Source organism: Cricetulus griseus, chromosome 3 (assembly GCF_003668045.3).
Source record: "Cricetulus griseus strain 17A/GY chromosome 3, alternate assembly CriGri-PICRH-1.0, whole genome shotgun sequence".
NCBI classification, from domain to species: domain Eukaryota; kingdom Metazoa; phylum Chordata; class Mammalia; order Rodentia; family Cricetidae; genus Cricetulus; species Cricetulus griseus.
Genome location: NC_048596.1, coordinates 130441855 through 130464874, shown reverse-complemented (window position 1 = coordinate 130464874; position 23020 = coordinate 130441855). Strand labels below are relative to the sequence as shown.

The window sequence follows — 23020 nt, the reverse complement described above, 5'->3', positions numbered from 1 at the left end:
GAGGGTTGACTTTTGATACTATAAAGTTGTAAAGCCTATTGAATAATTTTTATGTCATGAGTGATATAAAAGGAAAATAAATACCTGCAACATCCATGTGCATGCTTCCTGAAATATGAAGAAGAGTGTGTGAAAATTCCTTAGTCTAAGCACTTCTGGGACTCTGGATGAGTTTTTCTTGTTAAACTCAGTGGAGGACTATGTAAGCCAGGATACTCCCTTTGTTAATTTCAGATTCCTGCTTTAGGTGTTTTCAAGGACAGCACTCAACATTATCGCAGTTCTAAGTGCTGATTTGACAAGTCTAATGTGTTCCTTTCTTCATTTGTCTAGAATGTTCCAGACATTTAAAGAATGGTTCTGGTCGGAAAGAATCTGGCTTCCTCCAACAATAAAGTGGTCAGATCTCGAAGACCATGATGGGCTCATCTTTGTTAAAGCTTCCCATTTGTACATAACGATTCCATATGCCCTTCTCTTGATGATCGTCAGATACTTCTTTGAAAAGTAAGTGGTACTTATGTTTCTCCCCTCCCCCTGACCCCTTCTTTGCTGAATATATCATGGCCAAGTCTAAGATATAGTCCTTAATGAGTGCCTTGTTTGGAGGCTGCAGATTCGGATGGAACCTGTGCAATACAGTGTACACAAACATTATTTGCAAGCCGAAGAATTATAGGTGTGAATACCATTGGGTGCTTTAATTTACAGTAAAAATAAAACAAGATTAAGATAGGGTTAGTGAGGGTAGATGGCCATGATGAATGAATGCATGGTATAGGCATATATGGGAATGTAACAGTGAATTGCATTGCATTGTTTTGTACAATTAGCACTACTAATAGCAAATTTCTGGAGGGACAGTGCTAGAAAGATCTATTCCTTGAAGATGAGCTGTCATTTTACAAATGACTACCTGGAAAATACCGGAAGTGTCTCATTAAGGAGGAAACCAAATAATGTGTTCCTTCCTGCATCACATAGCTTAATTTGGAGTTGTATAGCTGTCCTTTCTTCCCAAGTATAAGGAAATTAGAACAACATTAATTTGCTTTCTGAGAAAATGGCAAGCTTTTTTTTCTGTACAAACAGTAGCTTCACTTGGTTAAAAATACACTGTCGCTATTGGGAAGAGACCCTGGCCTGTCACTAAACTGTATTGGAGTGCATTGGAAAACATCCTTCCCTTAAAAATACTTCTTTTTATTTGTGTACACATGTTTATGATACCCTTTCCCTCCCTTAAAAATGGTTATGTTTATTTATTTGTTCATGTTTACAACACATGTGTCTTGGTGCCTGCATTGGAGCTGGATTTATAGATACCTGTGACCTGCACTATGTAGGTGCTGGGAACTGAATTTGGGTTCTGTGGAAGAGCAGCAAGTACTCTTAACTACTGAGCCATCCATCTAGCTCCTGTCCTTCCCTTTAACAGTTGATCATACTTTTTACAGACATAGTTTGATTTTCCAAATAATGCATAAGGAAAATGAAAATTTCCCTTGAACATCCAAATGAACAAATGACACTTTACTTCCCGGAACTATTCACTAGTTTTGAATCATATTGATGACCATTGAGTTTGGCATCTAGGTCCTTTACTTATCCCCATTGCAGATATCCTGTTTTTCAGTGGGCAGCTGTTGTTTCCAGTCTGATCAGGGCAGTGACACAGAATATTCTTTTGGTTCCCAGAGCATCACAGCTGTGGAGGACCAAGTCTCCATGTCTATGTCTCACCTGGCTAATAACAGTGAGGAAGAAATCCCCTCTTTTAATTCCTGGGGCCATTCTTGCTTCCTCAAGGAACTAAGTGTAATCATTATCTTCTAGCTCCTTATTATGTTAACTCCCAACAACTCATCCTTAGTTACCTCTAGTCTGTAATATTACAGAAACATATTTCTTTCTGTGTGATAAAGAGAGTATTTAACATGGCAGAGAGAGACATACTTCATTAATTACGATAGAAGTTTATATTTTCCTTGGGATTCTACATCTTTTGTTATAAATTAAACTCCTTATACCCTAAAGAAAGTATTGACTATTCCTTAAATTTGATGATCACTTATAGTTTAGAGGTGTAAAAACCATAAGTAGTCCACAGGTGAGAAAACAGGAGGTTAATGACCTCAGGCTCTTGATGGTACTCAAACAAACATGCCATGACATCAGGTTTCAGGGTGTTAGCTTGAGTTTTGTTTTTTTTTTTTTCTGGTTTTCTGGTTATTTTTGAATCTTTCAGTACAATTATTCTGATAGTGGAAGAGAGTAAATAAATATATCCTGGCAATCAGAAGACAGTTTAGAAAGTTTACTGCAAATGTGAAAACTTTGGGATTGCCGTAACAGTTCTTATACATTTGATGATGTCAGACTATTAATTTATTTTGGTTAAGTGTAGTGATATTTTGTTTGTAATCTAACAAATAAAGCTTGCCTGACAGTCATAAGTCAGCCACTAGTTAGTCACACACCTAGTTAAGAGCTAAGCTACTAGTTAGTCATAGAAGGCAGGCTGTGGTGGTGACAACTTTAATCCCAGCACTTGGGAGACAGAGGCAGATGGATCTCTGTGAGTTCAAGGCCACCCTGGGCTATATGAGAGTGAATCAGTCTAAAATCAGTGAGAAACAGAACTCACACCTTTGATCCCAGCACTTGGGATGACATGCCTTTAATCCCAGGACTAGAGAGGAATATAAGACAGGAGCTCAGTGCAGTCTCAGGGCAGTCTGATGTTTGGTGGAGAGCAGCGCAGTCTGAGGATTCGTGGAGACAGGATCACCCATTTCAGTCTAAGGTAGAGGTTAGAGCTAGTGACTAGCTGTTTTGCTTTTCTGATCTTCATCTTAAACCCTAATATCTGTCTCTGGGTTTTTATTGTTTGTGCTAGAGTTAAGACTGGTAGTTTCTGGTTAGTTTGCCTTCTCCACATTCTTTAATGTGTTTGAAGTAGGGTAGGGTCTCAAAGAGATCTACTCAAAATTCAACACATGAGATGGACAGTTTCACACAGTATAGCGTGCAGCTCCGGAAGCCCAAGGCAAAGGCAGAGGTGGAAGATGTAACACGGGGTCACTTCTTTTACTCAGTTGTACACACAGGAGACGCCCCACTTCTCCCCTTTTCCACTATCCCGTAGAGTCCTGAGAAATCAATCTATATGCCAACTTTCAGGAGTTGAGAAAAGATGATCCACTGTAAACTCACTAGAGCAGATGGATGTAAATGGCCTCACATGAACTTCACCTTAGAGCGGAGAGTTTGATGATGGTATCTTCCTGTATTCATGTGACTCCAGAAAATTAGGCACTATGCACAAGACTAGGGGCATAAATGTATGACACTGTAAGACCTAATTCCTTCCCTCCCTCCTTTCCTCCCATTCTCCCTCCCCCTTCCTTTCTTCAAAAAAAATTAGCAGATTGTTTATGATCTGTCTGCTTTGCTCTCTGGTCATCTGGTGCAAAAGTTGCTTTCTTTTTATGTCTCTGAACTTCATGGGCTTTCTCCATAGGAACTTTTAGTCCATCTTGAAGTTGGAATACTTACTCTTTTTATCACATTATTTTATGAAACTTTTACTTAACTTCCATATTTAAAAAATGAAATCAAGGACTGATCTTCTGATCATTCATAACTAAATATCTAGATTTTAATTAAACACAGAAACTTTTCCAAGTACTAGAATGGGCAAAACCTGGCAGAAGTTGCAGTCTTTGTCAGAGCTACAGCAAGAAAATGGACATATACTTGTTAATTTCTTCTCCTCCTCCTCTCCTCTTTTTATTTCTTTGTTCGGGGTGTTTTTGAGACTGGGGCTCATGTAGCACAGGCTGGCCTTGAACTCCTTAGCTGAGGATGACCTTCAACTTATGACCCTCCTGCTTCTGCCTCCTAAGAGCTGATATTAGAGACATGCTAGGCAAGCACTCTACTAACTGAGCTACACTGAATTCATTACATGTATATGTGTGTGTGAGTATGCACCTTTGTATGTGTTTGGATGCATGTGTGTGTGTGCAAATATGTGCACTCACCTACCTGCTCACTGGGGATGGCATGTGGGCATGTCTGGGGGATTTTCTTGGTGGTTAATTGGGAAGGTGGTACTGGGCCATACAGGGAAGCTAGCTAGCTAAGCACCAGCCTGGGAGGGAGCCAGCAAGCAGCATGCCTCTTTCTTTGCTTCAAGATCCTGTTTGAGCTCCTGCTCTGATGTCTATCAATGATATAGACCTGTAAGCTAAAATAAACCCTTTCCTCCTCAGTTGCTTTTGATCATGGTATGTCTCAGCCTCTGTGCACTGGAATTAAAGGCAGGCACCATGCTCACTTGGCATTTACGTGGGTTCCGAGGATCTAAACTTAGGTCTTCACACTTGGCATGGCACGTGCTTTATCCAATGGGCCATTTTCTCACCCCCTCATTTGAATCTTTTTTTCTTCCATTAGTTACCCTTGGAGGGGGGGTCTCTTTGTTGTCCAGTTGAGTGTTGAACACATAGCTCCAGTGATTCACCCACTTAGCCTTCCAGGTAGTTGGGGACTTCAGCTTGGACCACATATCTAGATTTACACACTATCATTTTCAAAACTCAGCCTTCTTGAGGTTTTAATTTCATGCAGTTCATTAGAAGTTTGATGCAAGTAGTCACACTACCATCACCATGATTGTGATAGAAATGCCTATCAACCTGGACAGTGCAGGTTATCATATTCTACTTACTGTCCTTGGCAATCTCAGTTTGCTCTCTATAATCATAGCTTTATATTTTCTAGAATTATTTATAATTGGAATTATAGATGGTAAGTAACATTTTTGTGTGACTTCCTTTATTTAACAAACATTTGAGATTTTTTTCATGTATGATGCATATGCATCAGGTATCAAGGTTTCCCTATTGCTGACTAGTCTTTGAACATATTTATACATCATACAAATATTTATATTTGAATTAGTTGATAGGAATGTATGCTGTTTAGGGTGTTAGGTCACTGTGAATAAAAACCCTGAACATCTGAGTGTGGGAACATGGCTGAACATGTGCTTTCATTTCCCTTGGGAAAGGTCTAAGATGTTTGCTTTTAAATGACGCTGTGTGTGCTACACCATAGGCTGTCACTCAGCAAGAGAAAGGAGCAGACTTCCGGTCACATGCTATGACATAAATGAGCCTCAAAGCATTATGCTTGGTGAAAGCAGCCAGATCTGAATAATTGCATATTGTCCAGTTCCACTTAGTAAATATCCAGAAAAGGTTAAGATAGAAAGATGAAAAATAGGTTAATTGCTTGGCTAAGTTTGAGGAGAAATGGAAAGTCACTGAGTTATATATTTGAAAAAAAGAACTATTTTATATGTAGAAAAATCCATAATAATTATTTTAAAGATATAAATCAAACTAAAGGATAAGCAACAGACTGGGAGAAAATGTGCATAAACTATGTATCTTATGAAGAACTTAAATTCAGAATGTAAGATAAACTGTATGATTCACTAGTAAATAAGTGGATTTTTAAAATAGGCAAAAGATTTGAGTCAAAAATTCACAAATAAAAACTAAGCACATGCAAAGCTAATCAATATCATCAATCATTGGACTAAGGCAAACTAAAAACCACAGTGCAGAATGCTGGGGAGATAGGTCAGCGAGTACAGTGGTTCTGCTTTGGCATGAGGATGCGAGTTCACTCATAAAAATGTCACATGGCCTGGGATGGTGGCACATGCTTATAATCCCAGACGGGGAGGCAAAGACTGGCAGACTCCTGGGGCTTGCTGGCCAGCCAACCTGGCCTAATAAGTGAATCCCAGGCCAATAGGAGACCCTGTCTCAAAAAACAAGGTGGATGCTTCTCTAGGGTATTTTCCTGGGAGAATGGTTATCAGAAACAATTAAAGGTAATTGACTGCCTGGGGAAATAATAATTGCTTCAAAAATTAGAGGGAGCAAAAAACTCAAAATGAAAAGCAGAGAATTTAGACGTCTGGAAGGGTGGGGCCATGAAAAACTCTGACATGTTCTTAGAAATCTTGAAGGCCAATTTGACGTTTAAGAGTTTGTTTGGGTCCAGGCAAGACTCCAGAAGTCCCTAAGACCTCACCTCCAGATGACTCTGATGCACATTGTAAACAAGACAGTGATCACTAAGGCAGACTCGAGAGCTGCCTGGCTGCGAGTGGGTGCTGTCTCATACCACAGACACAGAACAGCAGCAGCCTGAGAGGCTTGTTGGCTCTAGGTGTTGAAGGAAGCCTTTGTCCAGTCATTAGCTGGGTAGTAACCAGACATACTGTAGACTTCAGCACCCACACACGACACAGTGACACAGGACAGGACATACGGCTTAGGGTTTTTAAGTGACTCAACACACAATTGGGCAAACAGAACAGAACAAACTGTGATAGGAGGTGACCTGAGTCACCACCTAACATGCAACAAAACCCGAGCAGACATGGAAAACTTGGGAAATTATGGCACATACACAGAAGACAGTGTCTTTAGGGAACCCCAGGTGTTTGACTTACTGGACAAAGAATTTAGAATTTGCTATTTGAAGCATTTTCAAAGAATTAGAGGCAACCATGCTGAAAAACAAAAGAAAAACAGGAGGGTAATATCTCACCAAACCAAGTTACAACAGTAATAAAATATAGAAATTACAAATCAAGACAAAGAACCAACCAGAGGTTGTAAAATTTAAAAAGGTATGACTGAAATGAAAAAATAAGACTGTAAAGGGTTTTGATAAGTTAAACTACTTATGGGTATTAAAAATCTACCAAATTACTATGGCTATATTTTCATTTGTAAAGCTTTTTAGACTCTTTGCTTATTTACATAAAATAATAATAATAATAAGTATGTGCTGTTAGAACATAACATATAAAGACTTGATTTGTACAATATAAAGGGGGAAAGAATGGACTTTTATATCCCATTGAAAGCAATTTGCTGTTAATTTGAATCAGGATGTTATAAATTAAGATGTGTACTATAATCCCAGAATAACCACTGAGAAAATAATTTTAAAAATAATAAAAGATGGGAGGATTTAAATGGAATACTAGAAAATATCTAACATGAAGGAGGATAGTAACAAATTAATGAAACAAAGACTTATACACACACATGAAAAACAAGTAGCCAAATGGCAAGTAGAAATCCTTTCTAATTAGTGATTGAATGTAAATGGATTAAATGCTGTAATTAAAAAGTATGGCTGGGAAGAAGTGACAGAAAAACGTGCTCTACCTATATGGGGCACACAAGAAACACTCTTCAGGTTCAGTAATGCTTGTACGTTGAAAGGAAAAGGACAGAAGTGATAACCACTAAGGCAGCAGCCGAGAGAGAGCTGGAGTGGCTACACTTCTCAGACAAACTGAACTACATCTACCCTAAGTGTTAGTATAAAGGATGCTTTTAGAAGATATAATAATTATCAACAAGGATGTGTATAGCAATAGAGTCCCAGTACATGAAACAGAACTGACATTTTAAAAGGAAGAAATAGGCAACTCAACAGTAAGAGTTTTTTGTTGTTTTTCGTTTTTCAGTGCTGAAGCCGGAACCCAGGGCCTCTTGCAGGCTAGCGGGTTCTCTACCTTATCCCTTCCCAATGGTTGAGGGCTTTCTATAAAGGCTAGAATAACTAGGCAGGAAGTTGGAAAGAAAAGAAAGCTAAACATAAACCATCAGACTTAGCAAGCATCTCTAGAACACTTCATCCAATAAGAGCAGGTCTGTGTTCTTCTCTTGTACACAGAGGATACTCCCTGTGTCATGCCGTGTGCCAGGCCCCAAACACAAATCTCAGCAAATGTGAGGGGGTGGCAACCATACACATGAAGGAAAGCTGGAAACTAGTAACAGAAAGAAACTGGAGATTAGAAAAAAATGAAAATGACATCAACACACTTCTTAATACAGTCAAAGAAGGTATCACAAGGTAAACTAGAAATATTTTTAACTCAATGAAAAAGAGCATACTATACTAGAACCTTCTGGAATGTGGAAGTAGCAGAGCTGGAAGGAGTTTTCAGCATCAAGCCCTTCTATTTAAAAATGAAGGAAACTGGACAGTGGTGGCACACGCCTTTAATCCCAGCACCTGGGAGGCAGAGGCAGGCGGGTCTCTGCGAGTTGGAGGCCAGCCTGGTCTACAGAGCTAGTTCCAAGGCAACCAGAACTGATACACAGAGAAATCCTGTCTCAAAAAACAAAGCAAACAAACAACAAAATAAAAATGAAGGAAACTCAGATTAATATTCTTCCACCTTAAGAAACCAGGAAAATAAGATGAAACTCAAGGTGGAGCAGAAGTTAGCAACATTAACAACCTGGTGGGAAGTGAGTAGTAGCAGCTACCCACCCAGTGTGACTTCTGTAGCTGACAAAGCCAAGCACCTGGGGGGGGGGGTCTTGAAGAAACTGGAAACGTGGACATGCAATAGCCAGAAATGTGAAATGTTACAGCTACTTTGGAAAGCAAATTTTCAGTTTCTTAGAAAGCAGTGAACACTTAATTTAACTCTTGATGGTCTTAAAATGAAATTGTAAATACAATAGTTCATCCTATTCTTGCACATAAATGTATTTGGATTCACAATGAAATGTTTTAAACTGTGTATTACATCATGCATTCTTAAAGTATTGCTTGTGCTGTGCATAGGTCTGAAAATTTGCTCTCATTGGACTTAGATTTGAGAGTTTTGTTGCTATCATTTTGTTTGTCTGTCTTTTGAGACTCTGTAGCTTAAGCTACACTGGAACTCACTGTGAAGCCCAGGCTGACCTCAGACTCACTATAATCTTTCTCCTTCACCCTCCCAAGGGCTGAGGTATAGTCATTAGCACCATGCCCAGCTTTGTCCTTGGAACTTTTGAAGAGCAGAAATTGGCTGTAAGTAGCTCCATTGACAATATGTTTTAGTCAAATTTCCATTGCTGTAACAAAATACCCCAAAGCAATTAATTTGTAAAGCAAATGTCGGTTCCAGTTTGAAGTCAAGTGACCTTAGCACTTTGGCTGTGGTCGGGTGCCATAGCTTAGCAGGAGCATGACATTGGGCAGACTGCTCATCTCCGGACATAGAAAGCAAATGGAGAGACTGAGGTCCTATGATCCCCTTGGAAGAGCAATGACCTCGGGACTTCCCACTAGGCCCACCTCTTGATGGTTTACCACACCTCCTAACAGTATCTAAAGCTTAGTGGACTAAGCTTTTCAATGTGGATCATTCATTGGGCACATTCAGTGTCCAAACTAGAACAGTGCAAGCAAATGCTTGAGCTTTTCCTGGACACCCAAATGTACAGCCTGGGTTTTCTGGTGCAGTCATGAACTTCTGACTTCTTAAACCTTCTTCTCATATTTTGTAGGTTTGTTGCCACACCTCTAGCAAATGCACTTGGCATTCAAAAGACAGTGCAAAAAATTAAGCCAAATGCCATCTTAGAGAATTTTTTCAAGCATTCCACAAGTCAACCATCACGTGTAAGTAAAAATTCTTTGCCTGTAAACATAAGGACCCGCTTTCTTAATGGGTTAATTACTTTGTCCATACAATAAAATAGCTTCCATTTGACCATCAAAGGATTTGATTCATTAGATGCATTTCTTTGCTCTACTGACAGATTGTATAACTCCTCAAATGTTAGAAAAATATAAATACGTATTATAAAGTCACTGACATTAATAGTTAAAGTATTGCTTTCAGCTGTAGTATCACACACACTAGCAGTGAACATGAGGATTTATATAAAGATAACAATTTAAGCTAGGTATTGTGGTCCTATCAAAATAATCATGAAGTGTCCAGGAAGTCACTTTTCACACTTGCCCTTGTTTTTTCCAAGGCTTGGACATACCCAGAAACATGCTGAAGTCCTGATTTCTTTCCAGAGATAGAATTTCTTCAAGAGTATCACAATTCTTTCACAATACAACATACTCTTGGGTGGTGCAGTTTATACATCACAGAACATTGTATGTCATAGTTGTAAAGTCATGTCTAGGCACCTCAGTTTTGTTATATCGAATAGTTAAAATGGCAGGCAAAACAAGGCTTCCTCCAAAGCAGCCCTCCTGTGGAATAAACAGACAACCACCACCTCTCTTTTTAAAATTCAAGACTGTGCTGCCAACATTTTAGGAGGAAGTTTTCAAGCCATTTAAACCACATTTGATGAACTGGGCTGTGCTTATCAGCTGCAAATATCATTGCTCTGGTGGAGTCTTTGCACAGGGAGGTGTGCTGAGTTTGCCACAGCATAAAGCCTAGTGTAGTGTGGCTGCATGTGACCACTTTTATCAACAGGGACAATATGAAAATCTGCAGCCACCTGTTTTCTGTCTCCATGTGCCCGAAGTGACCATGGTCATCCATCTAAATACTTTGGTATCCACTGGTTATGTGTGAACAATTGGGACTCTTTTGAGGGGTCCTTCTAATCCTGTTTGTGTTTGGGAGTAACTTCCATAATACCTTGCATGAATTGTGTATCTCCTGTCAGCTGTTATTTGCTGAGACCAAGACCTTCAAGCCATTGAAAAAGATGTGTGTGTGTGTGTGTGTGTGTGTGTGTGTGTGTGCACGCACGCGCGCACTTGTGCCATGGTGTGCATGTAGTGGTCAGAGGACAACTTTTGGAGTCAATTCTCTCCTCCCACCTTGAGCTGCAGGGATTGAGTTCAGGCCATCATATTCAACCTGGCAAGCTGTTTTACCTGCCAAGTCATCTTGATGCCTCTGAAGACTAGGATATTTAAAATAATTGAGAAATCTTACTTGCTATGGAAAGAAAATGGCCATGTGACAGTTAAAAGAAAACTGGAAGAGAACTAGACTAGATAATGTTCATGACTGCTGAGGAAATGAAGGCCCAACAAGAGGAAGGCAGTTACCCTGTGACTAGTAAGCAGCTAGACAGAATCAGGAGCCCAGCCCATACAGCCCATACCCCGCCCCCCCCCCAGTGCTCTTTCAGCTTCACCACAGGGACTTCATCATCCATTCAAAGCATGGGAAAATTCATTCTAAAATCAAACACACACACACACACACACACACACACACACACACACACACAGAGTTGGAGTTGTGCTGTTTCAACTCCACAAACAGTGACATGGTATCACCATGATGCCCTTTCTCTCTACCAAGTGAGAGAAAGGGCATCATGCATCACCCCACAGTATTGGTGAGCTTCAGCTACTAAACCATGGGAAAGTTTCCTGATTCTCAGTGCTTCTGGCTCACAAAAGGACATGAATTTTTGTAGCTGACCCTGATAGCAATAAAAACACCCCTTCCTCAAGGTTCCAGAAATTAGGAAGATAGAGTATAACTTGGGAAGGCAAAATGATGACTGACTAGTGATTCAGATGTGGAAACAAATATCATGAGTGTGTAATGGGCTTTGGTCAACACCATACTGATAACTATTTCTTCATTTATAGCTGAAGTTTAAAACAAGTTTCTAGATGAACTAAAAATTTTTTGTATGTAAGGAAGATATGAGTATTACCACTACAATCATCCACTAATCCTAGAATGACAGGACAGTCATAACTGTAGGTGATACCTGGATTTATGCAGACAACTGGGCACCTAAACCAGAGACTGCTTTTCCAGCTGTAGATTGCACTAATAAAAATAGCAACATTTCAGAGTGGCCAGGGGTGTCTGTCCTGTGATGTGACACTGTCATCTACAAATATGAAGGACCTCATTCATAGCTTTCTTGAGACATGTGTAGCCCAGAAGCCACAGATTGAGTTGCATGCAGTGTATACGGTATCAGTCTTGGGTTCCTTGATTCACCCTTCTTGTGTATGATGCTTGGCACACAGAAGTAAAGGCCAAAGACTAGAATTTGAGATCTATTGCATCAATTTTGTGTCTGTCACACACAGAGTTCTATCGACTATTTTAAAAGATGCCTTTTCAACATAGACTAACCCCCAGAGAATAGCACTTGCTTCTTAATTGTGCCTGTTTCCATTCCCATAGCAACTTGAACTCTTCTCTGTGCATTTTAGGTGCTAGTTTCATATGTTAAGAGAACATGTCTTGAAGCTTTTGTGTGTAAGGGTCCTCTCTCAAAAGATGTAAGTGTATGAGACCAGTATTGTCAAGATGAGCTTCCAGCTAGGCACCTCTGTATTCTTAAACAAGAAAGAAAACACTTTACAGCCACATATGGTTGCTATCTTCTAGATGCATGTACCAAACAGCTGTTTGTAGAAGCAGTACAATAATAACAAAACTGGATTGGTCTAAGATCTGGGAAAGTTCCTGAAAGAAGACAAGACTTTGTTTGCTTTGCTCACTGCTGAATCTCTAACAGCTAAAGCTGTGCCAGCTCCACCAGTAAGGAGCGGCTCTTTGTTTGATTGAGCGAAATGTTTAAATGGCAAAGGGAGACCCAAAGTGCCTTCAATATAAAACCACAGAATACAGTGCTCTGGCTACTCAGAATAGGCCTATGATAGAATTCAAATTACATCCTGTTGGGAGGAATCAATAGGGCTATTAGGTTATTTTAGAATAAGGAATTGTGTGTTTTTTTAAATTTAGTACATGATTTTCAGCCCACAGTCATTTTCTGTTGTGGATATAAAAGTTTACAGCTTTGGCATCACTGGGTTTAGCACATGCTCATCTGGTGACCCTAAGCCACTCTTAAGAGGCAGGTAGCAGATGCTTTTATACAATGCCATTTTTCCACAGGCCAGAGTGCAGTGCTCTGGGCGCTCTGACTCGGTGCAGCAGGATCAGGTCTTTGGTTCTCAGCTTCCTATCCTTGCCACCACCTTATGTTGCCTGGATCCCTGGAACATCGTTTTCTTCTTCCATACAGGGAGTATATACCTGGTGCCTTCTGGGTTCTAGTGTCATCCTGTCATCGTATCCAGGCTGGGGTGTGTGGCTCTTGCTGTGAAAAGCAGAAACCTAGCCCAGAGGGGCAGCATGTGGACAGATGTGATGTCTACAGTCAGCCTCCCTCCCCCTCATTCATTATTACACATTACAAGAGTGAGGTCTTAAATGCAAGCAGACTGTAACCTACCACATCCATTCTGGACATGGTCTTCCCTGAAGTGACCAGCCTCATCTGTCCTCTGTAGTTGTGGCCTCCTGTGAGGGCTGCTTTCTGATCCTCAAGCCTTCCCCGGGCACACTACTGTCACCTCTAGATGATGGCATATGAGGTCCCCATCTTCTCCAGCGTATTTCAGGACTTACTATAGTGTGACTTCCAAATGCATGAGGTAAGGTCCACCTGTCCTTTCCATATCTCACCACTCTTCTGCTTTGTTATAATTCCTTGCTGAATTTTAGGGCAGGCATAAAAGGCTGACTGATTTAGATTTTCAAATTCTAGCACAATGCCTGGTAGAAGGTATCATCGAACAGCTTCGAACAGCTGCCCGTTCAGTCTTCTCAAAAACCAAACCAAAACAAAACAAACAAACAAAAAAACAGAACAACCAACAATATCAGAGTTCCTGACCTATAAAAGGGTGTTAAAGGGGCTGTTTTGGGGGGAAACAGTAATGCTGGTATGTTCTGTTCTCTGTTCTTTCTTCCCTTCTCTTCAGGTTAGTGAAGGGACTGCCACTCGCTAGAGATACAGAACCACAGTCACTCTCCTGCCAGGGTTCAGCATGTGGCTTCTGGTGACTGTCCACTATAGTCCTTGTCTCTGGATGACTTTGTAATCCATACAGGATGATATAGTGGAGGCTATCTGGCTGATCATGACTTGCTAGGTGACCAGCTGTCTGGTCCACAAGCAGGCTTTGTTTGGCCCCCAGAGTGCTTGCTTGCAGTTAGCTTAAATTTACTGTAAGGCTTTCATTAATAATTTTAAAAGTGATTTCACATCAAAATCCTAGGATTGTATTTCATCTCTGGAAATGTTAGGGCTTAGTTGCATCTGGCCCTTTGGGGTAGGATCTGCTATGCTATGCCATGTTTTTTCCTCTGTCCATGAGCTGCAGCTTGTGTCTTGGGTAGGAAGCTGACAACTTTGGGCAATTTGGGTTTTTTTAATAACAGAATTAAGAGGAAGTTGTATTATATTAGAGAATGAATGCTCAAGAGATCAATGACATTTCAAAAAACTGGTATGGAACATGTTCCTTATGGAAGTGGAGAGCATTAGTTACTGTGGGTCTAATGTACAGAACATGCCTGTTAAAATCTCTCTGCGAAATGAACTTGCCCCTTGGCCTTTAGTGTTTCTTTTCTGGCTCTAGCAGACCTTGAAATTTGTAACCTTTAGGCACTAATTCATCATCTTTGTTGTTTCCTATTTTAAGTCATAGCCTGTAAAACTTCTGCTTCCCAGAGGAGAAGCAATCATCATTACTATACTTTATAATCATTATTTTAATGGTTGGAAATAGTTTGGATTATTTTGAAATAGGCTGTGTATCAGGTTGATTGTGGAAGCAGATAACCAATACCCAGTGGGGTTTTTCTTAGATTATCTTCTGTGACTATCAGGAAGACTAAATGAAGTAACAGAATGCCCACTAGCTCAGGTCTGGTTGGCCCATGGCTACCATTTTCAAGTCTTGCATAAGTCCTAACAACTCAGAGACAAAGCTTCTGTGTCTTTGTAGGAAATCATGTGTGATTGACATTTTAAACTCTACTATTCTACCTGGCTCCTAGGAGGCCCTAAATAAATTGTAGTGAGCTCATATATACAGTCCAAACGTGTGGATTGCTACTAAAGTGTAGATGGTTGGTCTTTCTTGGTACTCAGAAAGCTAGGATCCCCATATCCTCTGCTGTTGACTTGGCTTTGGCTTGGGGATCTCTGTGTGTGGATGTGATTTCATAAGCAGTAGAAATAAATTCCCTGGCTCACAGTCTTGTGCCTATCTGCTCTAGTACACATTGTCCCCCGACTGCTTGACATCTGACCCTGTTCTTTGCCTTAATTTTTACAGTTATGTTGTTTGCTCGCATGGGTGCGTGCATACGTGTGTGTGTGTGTGTGTGTGTGTGCGCGCGCGTGCGCGCGCGCGCGCGCACACACACACACACACACACACTAGCAAGCACTCACGTGTCAGGGTGTGCCCGTGGAGTCTCTCCTCATTCCGCCATGCCCTCCTTTACCTACTGAAACTGCCTGCCTTGCTGACCTTGTTCATTCTTTTTTCAGAATGATGTTTATGGACTGGCAAAGAAGTGTAACTTGACAGAGCGCCAGGTTGAGAGATGGTTTAGGAGTCGGCGGAATCAAGACAGGCCTTGCAGGATGAAGAAATTCCGGGAATCTTGGTAAGAAGGATAGGCAGCTTGTGTGGTGCTGTCATAACCAAGGGTGTCATCATGGCAGAGAGCACACTGACATGGGGGGTGGGTGGCAACAAACAGAAACAAAAAGTGCAATCTTACAAGAGGAGCAACACCCACAGTTAGTACCAAGTGTACAGTGAATGGCTGCTGAGAAAGCCCTAGGTTTGGATTCAGGAAAGTTCTTTTTAACTGTGGAAAAAGATGTTATTCTCTCTTCTTTCTTTCTTTTTTCTTTCTTTCTTTCTTTCTTTCTTCCTTTTTTTCTTCCTTCCTTTCTTTTTTTTTTATAGCTTTGGAGCCTGCCCTGGAACTCACTCAGGCTAGGCTTGAAATCACAGTGATCTGCCTGCCTCTGCCTCCTGAGTGCTGGGATTAAAGGTGTACACCACAACTACCTGCGAAGATGTTATTCTTAACTGTCTTTCTTCCCTCTCCTCTTCTAAGAGGACCAGATACCCACACTCTGAGGTGGACCCAATGCCTATGCAGATATCACTTAGCCTGAAGCCTAGAAAGTCCACAAACATGTCTTAACTGGTGTTCTCCTTTCTAGGGCTGAGTTAGAAATGGTCAAGACTCACGTGTCTGCTGTCCTTAAGGTTGTAGGGACAGGGGGTGTGAGAATGCACCCTAGTGCACTTCCCTCGGAATATCATGCATATATACAAAGAGTTTGATCATACCCACCCTCAACTCTTCCTCCCACCCTTTCCCATGGCCCTCCCAACACATCTGCCTATCACTTCATGCATTATTGCAATGAGCCTCTAAGTGCAATGAGCACTGCCTACATATGTGTGGGTGCATCAGAGCTTGGGTAACCTTCCAGAGGCCATACCTCTGAAGATAAATGACTTTTTTCCAGAAGCCATCATCAGCAAATTGTTCTTCTGCTAGAGGTGGGGCTCACAAGCCTCTCCTCCATCCACACAGAAATGTTGACCAGCTTGATTGTGCACACACTGCTGCTATGAGTTAATCAATGCAGTGGCCATGTCCTAGAAAAAGACAGTATTTCCCAGCACTCCTCACTGTCCTCTGACTCTTACCTTCTTTGAGCCCACTCTCCAGCAATGTTCACTGAGCCTTATGGCAGGAGTTGATACTGATGTCCCAGTTAGGGCTGAGAACACCCAGTAATAATTTACTGGTTGTTATTAACTGCTGACCACCACAAAAAGAAGTTTTCTCGCCAGTCTTGAGAACAGCACTGAACATAAATATTTGGAAGGCATTTCATAACATGTCTATTCAGCAAAGCAACAGTAGTAGATTTCTCCCTAGGGCGTATGCCTCTCCTCCAGCAGTAGACTTTTGATTAGATTTATAGGACCAGGAGTGAATTCCCTCCAATAAATCGAAGGGCAACCAATAGCTTTCTGGACTTGAGGCCTGATTCATGGGAAGAAATTCATTTTCTTTTCTATCTTTCTTTTTTTCTTCATTAATTACTACTCATATTTACATATCCATACCCCTATTCCCTTGCCCTCCCATCCTCCCATGTTCCCCACCAACCCCCGAAGCCTCCCAACCCCCCCCACTCCTCCCCAGGGATAGTGGGGCCACCCACCAGGGACCTTCAAAGTCTGTCAAATCGTTTGGGGAAGGGCCTAGGCCCTCCTTGCTGTATCTGGGCTACAATAGTTTCCCTCCATAGGGAATGGGCTCCAAAAGTCCATTGTGCTCTAGGGATAAAGACTGGCTCCACCATTAGAGGTCCCATAGACTGTCTTGGCCTCCTAGTTGGCACCCATATTCAGAGGGCTTGGTTTGGGCCAATACTGTTTCCCCAGCTTTATGACAAGGATCTCCACTGCTATCAGTAGGTCAGGTCCTATTTCTGCAGGTCTTTCCAGCCCCATCTTGGCTCCTTTATTTGTTTTGAGAACTGTGTATTCAGCTTGTTAACTCATTTCTTGATTGTATGGCTTGATTTATTTATTTATTTATTTATTTATATTTATTTATTTATTTATTTATCCAGACAGGGTTTTTCTATGTAGCTTTGTAGATCAGACTGGCCTCGAGCTCTGCCTCCCCAGTGTTGGGATTAAAGGTGTGCGCCACCACCACCTGGCTTGTTTTGTTTATTTTTATAGTTCTTTATATCGTCTGTATAGTCACCCTGTCTGGTTCGTAGTTTGCATTTCCTAAGCTGTCTCTCACCTATGTTAATTGTTCCTTTGCTGTGCAGAAACTCTTTAATTTAACATTGTACCATTTATTGATTCTTGTTTTTATTAATGGCCTTGAGCTACTAGAGTCCACTCAAGAAAGTCCTTGCAATATTTATATATTGAAGGTTCTTTTTTAACATATATTTGCCTCTCAAAGTCTTAAAGTTTTGTGTCTCACATTAATATCTTTGATAATTTTGAGTTTATTTTTATGTAGGGTGAGAAATATAAACCACATCCTGTTTCTTCAGTACCATTTATTCTGGGGCTGTCTTTTTTCCAATGTGTATTTCTGACATCATTGCCAAAAAGGAATTGGCTTTATCTGTGACACTCTCCTATTCTACTTATCTATATGTCTGTTCTTGAGTGACTACCATAGTGCTTCTACAGTTGTGGTTCTGGAGTATGATGTGAGATCAGGTATTACAATGTGACCAGCATTGCTCTTTCCACTATGTGGGTTTTTGTGCTTCCATATGGATCTCAGTATAAAATGGCAGCTAGGGTATGAGCTTGTATTTATACTCTAGGATAGATGTTCTTCAAAGCTTGTTGTATCAAATCCCCTTTCCCCTCACATGTCAATCACTGTTACAGAAGAGTGAAGCCTTTTCTTTCTTTTGTCAGCTGGCGTTTTACATTTTACTTCATGATAACTGTGGCTGGAGTTGCATTTCTTTATGATGTAAGTTGTCCTTTTCATATCTTTGGAATTTGTCTTTAATTTAAAATATTTTTGCCTATAAATTCTATTAATACAAAGCTCTCACTTCAAAAGGATTAGAAAGAGTTCATTCTGGAGCCAAGTAAAAGTGACCATGACCCAGGAACACATATAGAAGCTACCACAAATTCCATGTTCTAATGTGGTGATGGTTTCCTGAGGTTTTATAGTATCAGAATAAAGCAAATCATAATGAAAATACTTTTCAAATATGTTGGTGGAAACACAAGATGAGCAGGTTAGAGCAAGGCAGGGATCCACAGCTGTATGCCTAAGTGCCATAAGGCAACCCTTTGAACCTTTGGTTGGTAGAAGCTAGGGGTCTCTCTGTATATTCCAAAAGATTTGCCTAATAGCCATGAAGATGGTAGGTCATATATAGAGGTGGATAATAAGTGACCATTAATGGGGCTAACTATGCCCCAAGGTAAATCAAAATTAGGCTCTGACCCACAACATTTCAACTTTCCCATTGAAGTTCTAGTCAGTTAGTCAGCCACACAGATGGCTCAAAGTAAATTGTCTTTCCCTGAGGAACTTCATTCACAGTTCTTTTAGAACATAATACTCCAGAGTTAACCAGCTTGAGAAGTGTTGCTATAGAATCAAGATATTTCTCTGGCTATGGGTGTAGCTCAGTGGCAGAACCTTTGTCTGGGATGAACAGGGCCCAAAATAAACCTCCTGGTGGTTTGGGGTTTTTTGTTTTGTTTTGCTTTGCTTTGCTTTGTTTTTGTTTTTTGAGACAAGATTTCTTTGTGTAACTTTGGAGCCAGTCCTGAAACTCACTCTGTAAACTAAGCTGACCTCAAACTCACAGAGATCTGCCTGCCTCTGCCTCCTGAGTGCTGGGATTAAAGGCATGTGCCACCACTGCCCAGTTTGCCTCTTGGCGCTTTATTGCTGTAATTATCTCAAGGTCTTTTTGCCTTTTCATTTATTTATTTATGTGTTTGCTTATTTTTGTCTCTTTATTTTTTTGAGACAGGTTCTCAATATGTATCTGAGGCTGGACTAGAACTCACTATAAAGCCCATGCCAGCCTCAAATTTGTAATCTTCCCCATCTCAGCATCCAAGTGCTGAGATTATAGACATTTGCTACTAACCCAACTAAAGGGTTATAATAACAGATATAATAACAGATCCAGGAATTATTTTCTGATTATATTTATTTGTTCAAAATAGTTCCTTCAATAAGACAGTCCTATTATTGACCCCAGATTCACTGTAAGTAGTGAATTCACAACGTTGTGTAGGATGTGAATCAGTGCCCACAGAGGGAGAAATGCATGCTGCAGAACAAACAGGATCTTCACAAGAGCGCAAGTACAATAGTGAACACCACAAGTGAGTCTGTGCAACAGAAAACACACAAGTGGGTCTGTGCAACATCAAACACACAAGTGAGTTTGAGCAACAGGAAACACACAAGTGGGTCTGTGTGACATCAAACACACAAGTGAGTTTGAGCAACAGGAAACACACAAGTGGGTCTGTGTGACAGGAAACACACAAATAGGTTTGTGTGATAGGAAACACACAAGTAGGTTTGTGTGACAGGAAACGCCACCACAAAGAGCTGTGCTTCCTGCTGAAACCAGGTTTTGACTGACAGTTGTGTCCTCTCTCTTGGCTCCTATTTTTTCAGAAACCATGGGCATATGACCTCTGGGAGGTTTGGCATGACTATCCCAAGCAGGTATGTCTTCCCTACCATAGCCTCTCCCAAACTTCAGCACTGGTTTAAGACACCACCCCAGATCTCCATGTCAGTTTTTAGTTTCTTTGTTTATTGTCTTTATTTCTTTGTTTATCGTCTATGTGTTGGCCTTAAACTCAGCACATGCTTAGGTTGTCCTTGAACTTGTAATTCTCTGCCACCATTTCCAAAGTAACATGCTAAAATTAGTCTTTTTAGCATGCTGGCCTCAGCATAACCAACCAACCAACCAAACAAACAAACAAACAAAAATCAGAAAGTGGGCTGGAATGATGGCTCAGTGGTTCAGAGCACTGGCTGCTCTTCCAAGACAAGGGTTTGAGTCTTAACACCCATTTGGTAGCATACAAGTGTCTACATCTCTAGTTCCAGGGGATCCAGTCTCCTCTTCTGACCTCTGCACTAACCAGACACACATGTGGTCCATACATACATGCAGGCAAAGCATCCATACACATAAAGTAAATAATAAAAATGACATGAAATGAAACATCAGGAAAAGGGAACAAGAAAGCATTAAAAAGGAAAGTCCTGTTCATCACACAGGCCATAGTCTAGTCCTATTAATGCTAGCCCATTTCCTCTTCTCAAGAGCATCCCTTATCCCCTGGTACATAACAACTATCCTCAAGCCAAGTGTCATAACTTGCCAGCTATTGGTTACTCCAGATTTGGGTTGGCACTCGGGCCTAGGCTAAGGGAAGCAGATCTGTTACATGTGGTGTCAACTGAGATCATTCATACATTCCAATTCAGTTGGTGGCCTTACTCCTAATTTTGTCAGCTAGCATCTTTTTGTGGCCTCTTTGGTATAACAGCTTTCTTAAACAGTGCTAATGAAGTCTATGCTTGTATTACACTGACTACTGTCTTCTTGGCCAAGTACCTGGATTAAATCTATAGTCATTGTGGAAGGAGACCATGTAAGGCCATAGATATTAAAAGGTCACATCCATGCATTAGACGTGCATTAGATAACATGTCTCAAGTCTCAATTTGCCTCAATGTCTCAAGTGATTCCCTATTATAACAGTACTAAGAAAAATGGTAGCAGTAGAAGTTAAATTACTTTTAATTATTCAGAAGACAATTTTAGAGTTCTTAAACAATTGCATATCTAACATAACTCACATTACGCTAAAATTAGGCAGTCATATCTATAGCATTTTTAAAAACTTTTTAGTTAAAACATTTCATTTGGTCTAGTCTTACAAGAATTAAACACCTCGACATTTTATCTGTGATTCCTTTGGGGCATTTCAGTCAATGCAGCTTCCCTGCAATTTTGTGGACTACAAATGGGCTTCAGAAAATATAAACTCATAGCTTGTGAGGTTACATTTGGATGACTGTTTCCCTTTTCCTCAGCCTCTGCTGCCGTCCCAGTACTGGTACTACATTTTGGAGATGAGTTTTTATTGGTCACTGCTATTTAGCCTGGGTTCTGATATCAAGAGAAAGGTAAGTGTTGCTGTGTTTTCAAAACTGCTTTTATCCATTTCCTCAAACTTCTTCATTCCTTTGCCCCTAATTCTACCTTTAAATTGTATTATGTGGATAATTAGCTCTAGTCATTGGCTATTTTTGCTTTTGATAGTGCATAGACTAATTCAAATTATGCTCATGTCTGATGTCCTGATAAATGCCTATAGAGTACCACTTCTTCAAATAAAGAATTTTGGTACAACCCCCAAAATGTGTTCCTGATCAATAAGAAAATAATTCTCTGTTTCCTTTGGCTTTGGAGGGCAGTGTCCCCTAATGCACAGGAAAACCTTGTTAGTGTAATGACTTTAACCATACGCTGCATCTTTTACTTGATGACAAACTACTTTATACAATCCTTTCTAATGTTTTCAAAGACTTTGGAATGACTACCTACCTCTTAATTCCTTAGTTATCCCTATGAAAAATCTTGTTTTAAGTACACATAGGTTTGCTTTATTTTCAGGGAAACTGAGTCACTGGTATTCTTAATGTCACAAAGGGATACATTTCAGGGCTGTCTAGTTTACTGCATCACTGGGTCAGCTGTTATGTTAGACCCTCAGGGAAGCCACAAGATGTCCTCAGCAAAGTGAATCAAAAAAACTATTGGTGCCTCAGGTCTTCATACACAAACCCAGTGCAGAATGGTAGCATGAAGACATGTTTGTTTAATAAACAAAGTTAAAATCAGTTAAATATTAGGTTAAATGGAGCTGCCTTATTAAATGCTCTTTGAGTTTAAGGGTGACACAGCCGTCACTAGTGGGTACACTGAAGCGCACAGATATCTTCAAAGGAAACTCATAGCATCTAAGAATACAGTAGAAAGAATATCAGAAGTTGCAGTTAGATGACAAGTGTTCAGTGCTGTTTCAAAGTTAAATTACTGCATCAATAAGGGTAATATTCGCCCTGGCGCCCCCATAAGGACTGTTTTAAGAAGGAGAAAAATACATGCATGCATGCATGCATACATACATACATACATACATACATACACACATACATACATAATACATTCTAAATGTCAAAACATGCAGATGTAAGTTACTGGGTACCATTATTATTCTCTCTTCCAGTCACTGGGAAATAACTGCTTTTGCTTAATGGCTTCCATTTTCTCTCATTATGTAGGATTTCCTTGCTAATGTCATCCACCACCTGGCTGCCATTAGTCTGATGAGCTTCTCCTGGTGTGCTAATTATATCCGCAGTGGGACCCTCGTGATGCTTGTGCACGATGTGTCTGACATTTGGCTGGAGGTAAACGTTTGCCATTTAAAAAATAATAGTGCCATGTCCTGCTTTTCACTAAGTGCTCACAGAAAGAATTATCTGTGAGTGATTTGGCAGAGCCCTCTGTCCTGAAAACAGCTGAAATCTAAAAAGGTACAGGCTCCCAGACCCTTTGACATGAAGCCTCTTAGTGTCTATTTGCAGTCTCTGCACTGTGTGAGGCCAAGGCTGGTCTGTGGGATTGTGTCCATGGCAGCCACATGCCGCTACCCATTCAGGAAGTGATATGAGATACTCAAATGAGAAACCAAGTCAAATTTTTTAGAGGCA

At 40.5% G+C, this 23020-nt stretch overlaps 1 protein-coding gene across 1 annotated transcript in view; it reads left to right on the top strand.

The window, feature by feature from the left end:
- Window positions 1-334: 334 nt before the first annotated feature.
- Cers3 (ceramide synthase 3) overlaps window positions 335-23020 on the top strand; it is a 64599-nt gene continuing 41913 nt past the window's right edge. Inside the window, exons 1-7 of the mRNA XM_027408299.2 lie at window positions 335-507; window positions 9396-9510; window positions 15201-15319; window positions 18148-18205; window positions 19895-19945; window positions 21335-21427; window positions 22589-22717. Coding sequence (XP_027264100.1) covers window positions 335-507; window positions 9396-9510; window positions 15201-15319; window positions 18148-18205; window positions 19895-19945; window positions 21335-21427; window positions 22589-22717 — 738 coding nt within the window. The remainder of the gene's footprint in view (window positions 508-9395; window positions 9511-15200; window positions 15320-18147; window positions 18206-19894; window positions 19946-21334; window positions 21428-22588; window positions 22718-23020) is intronic.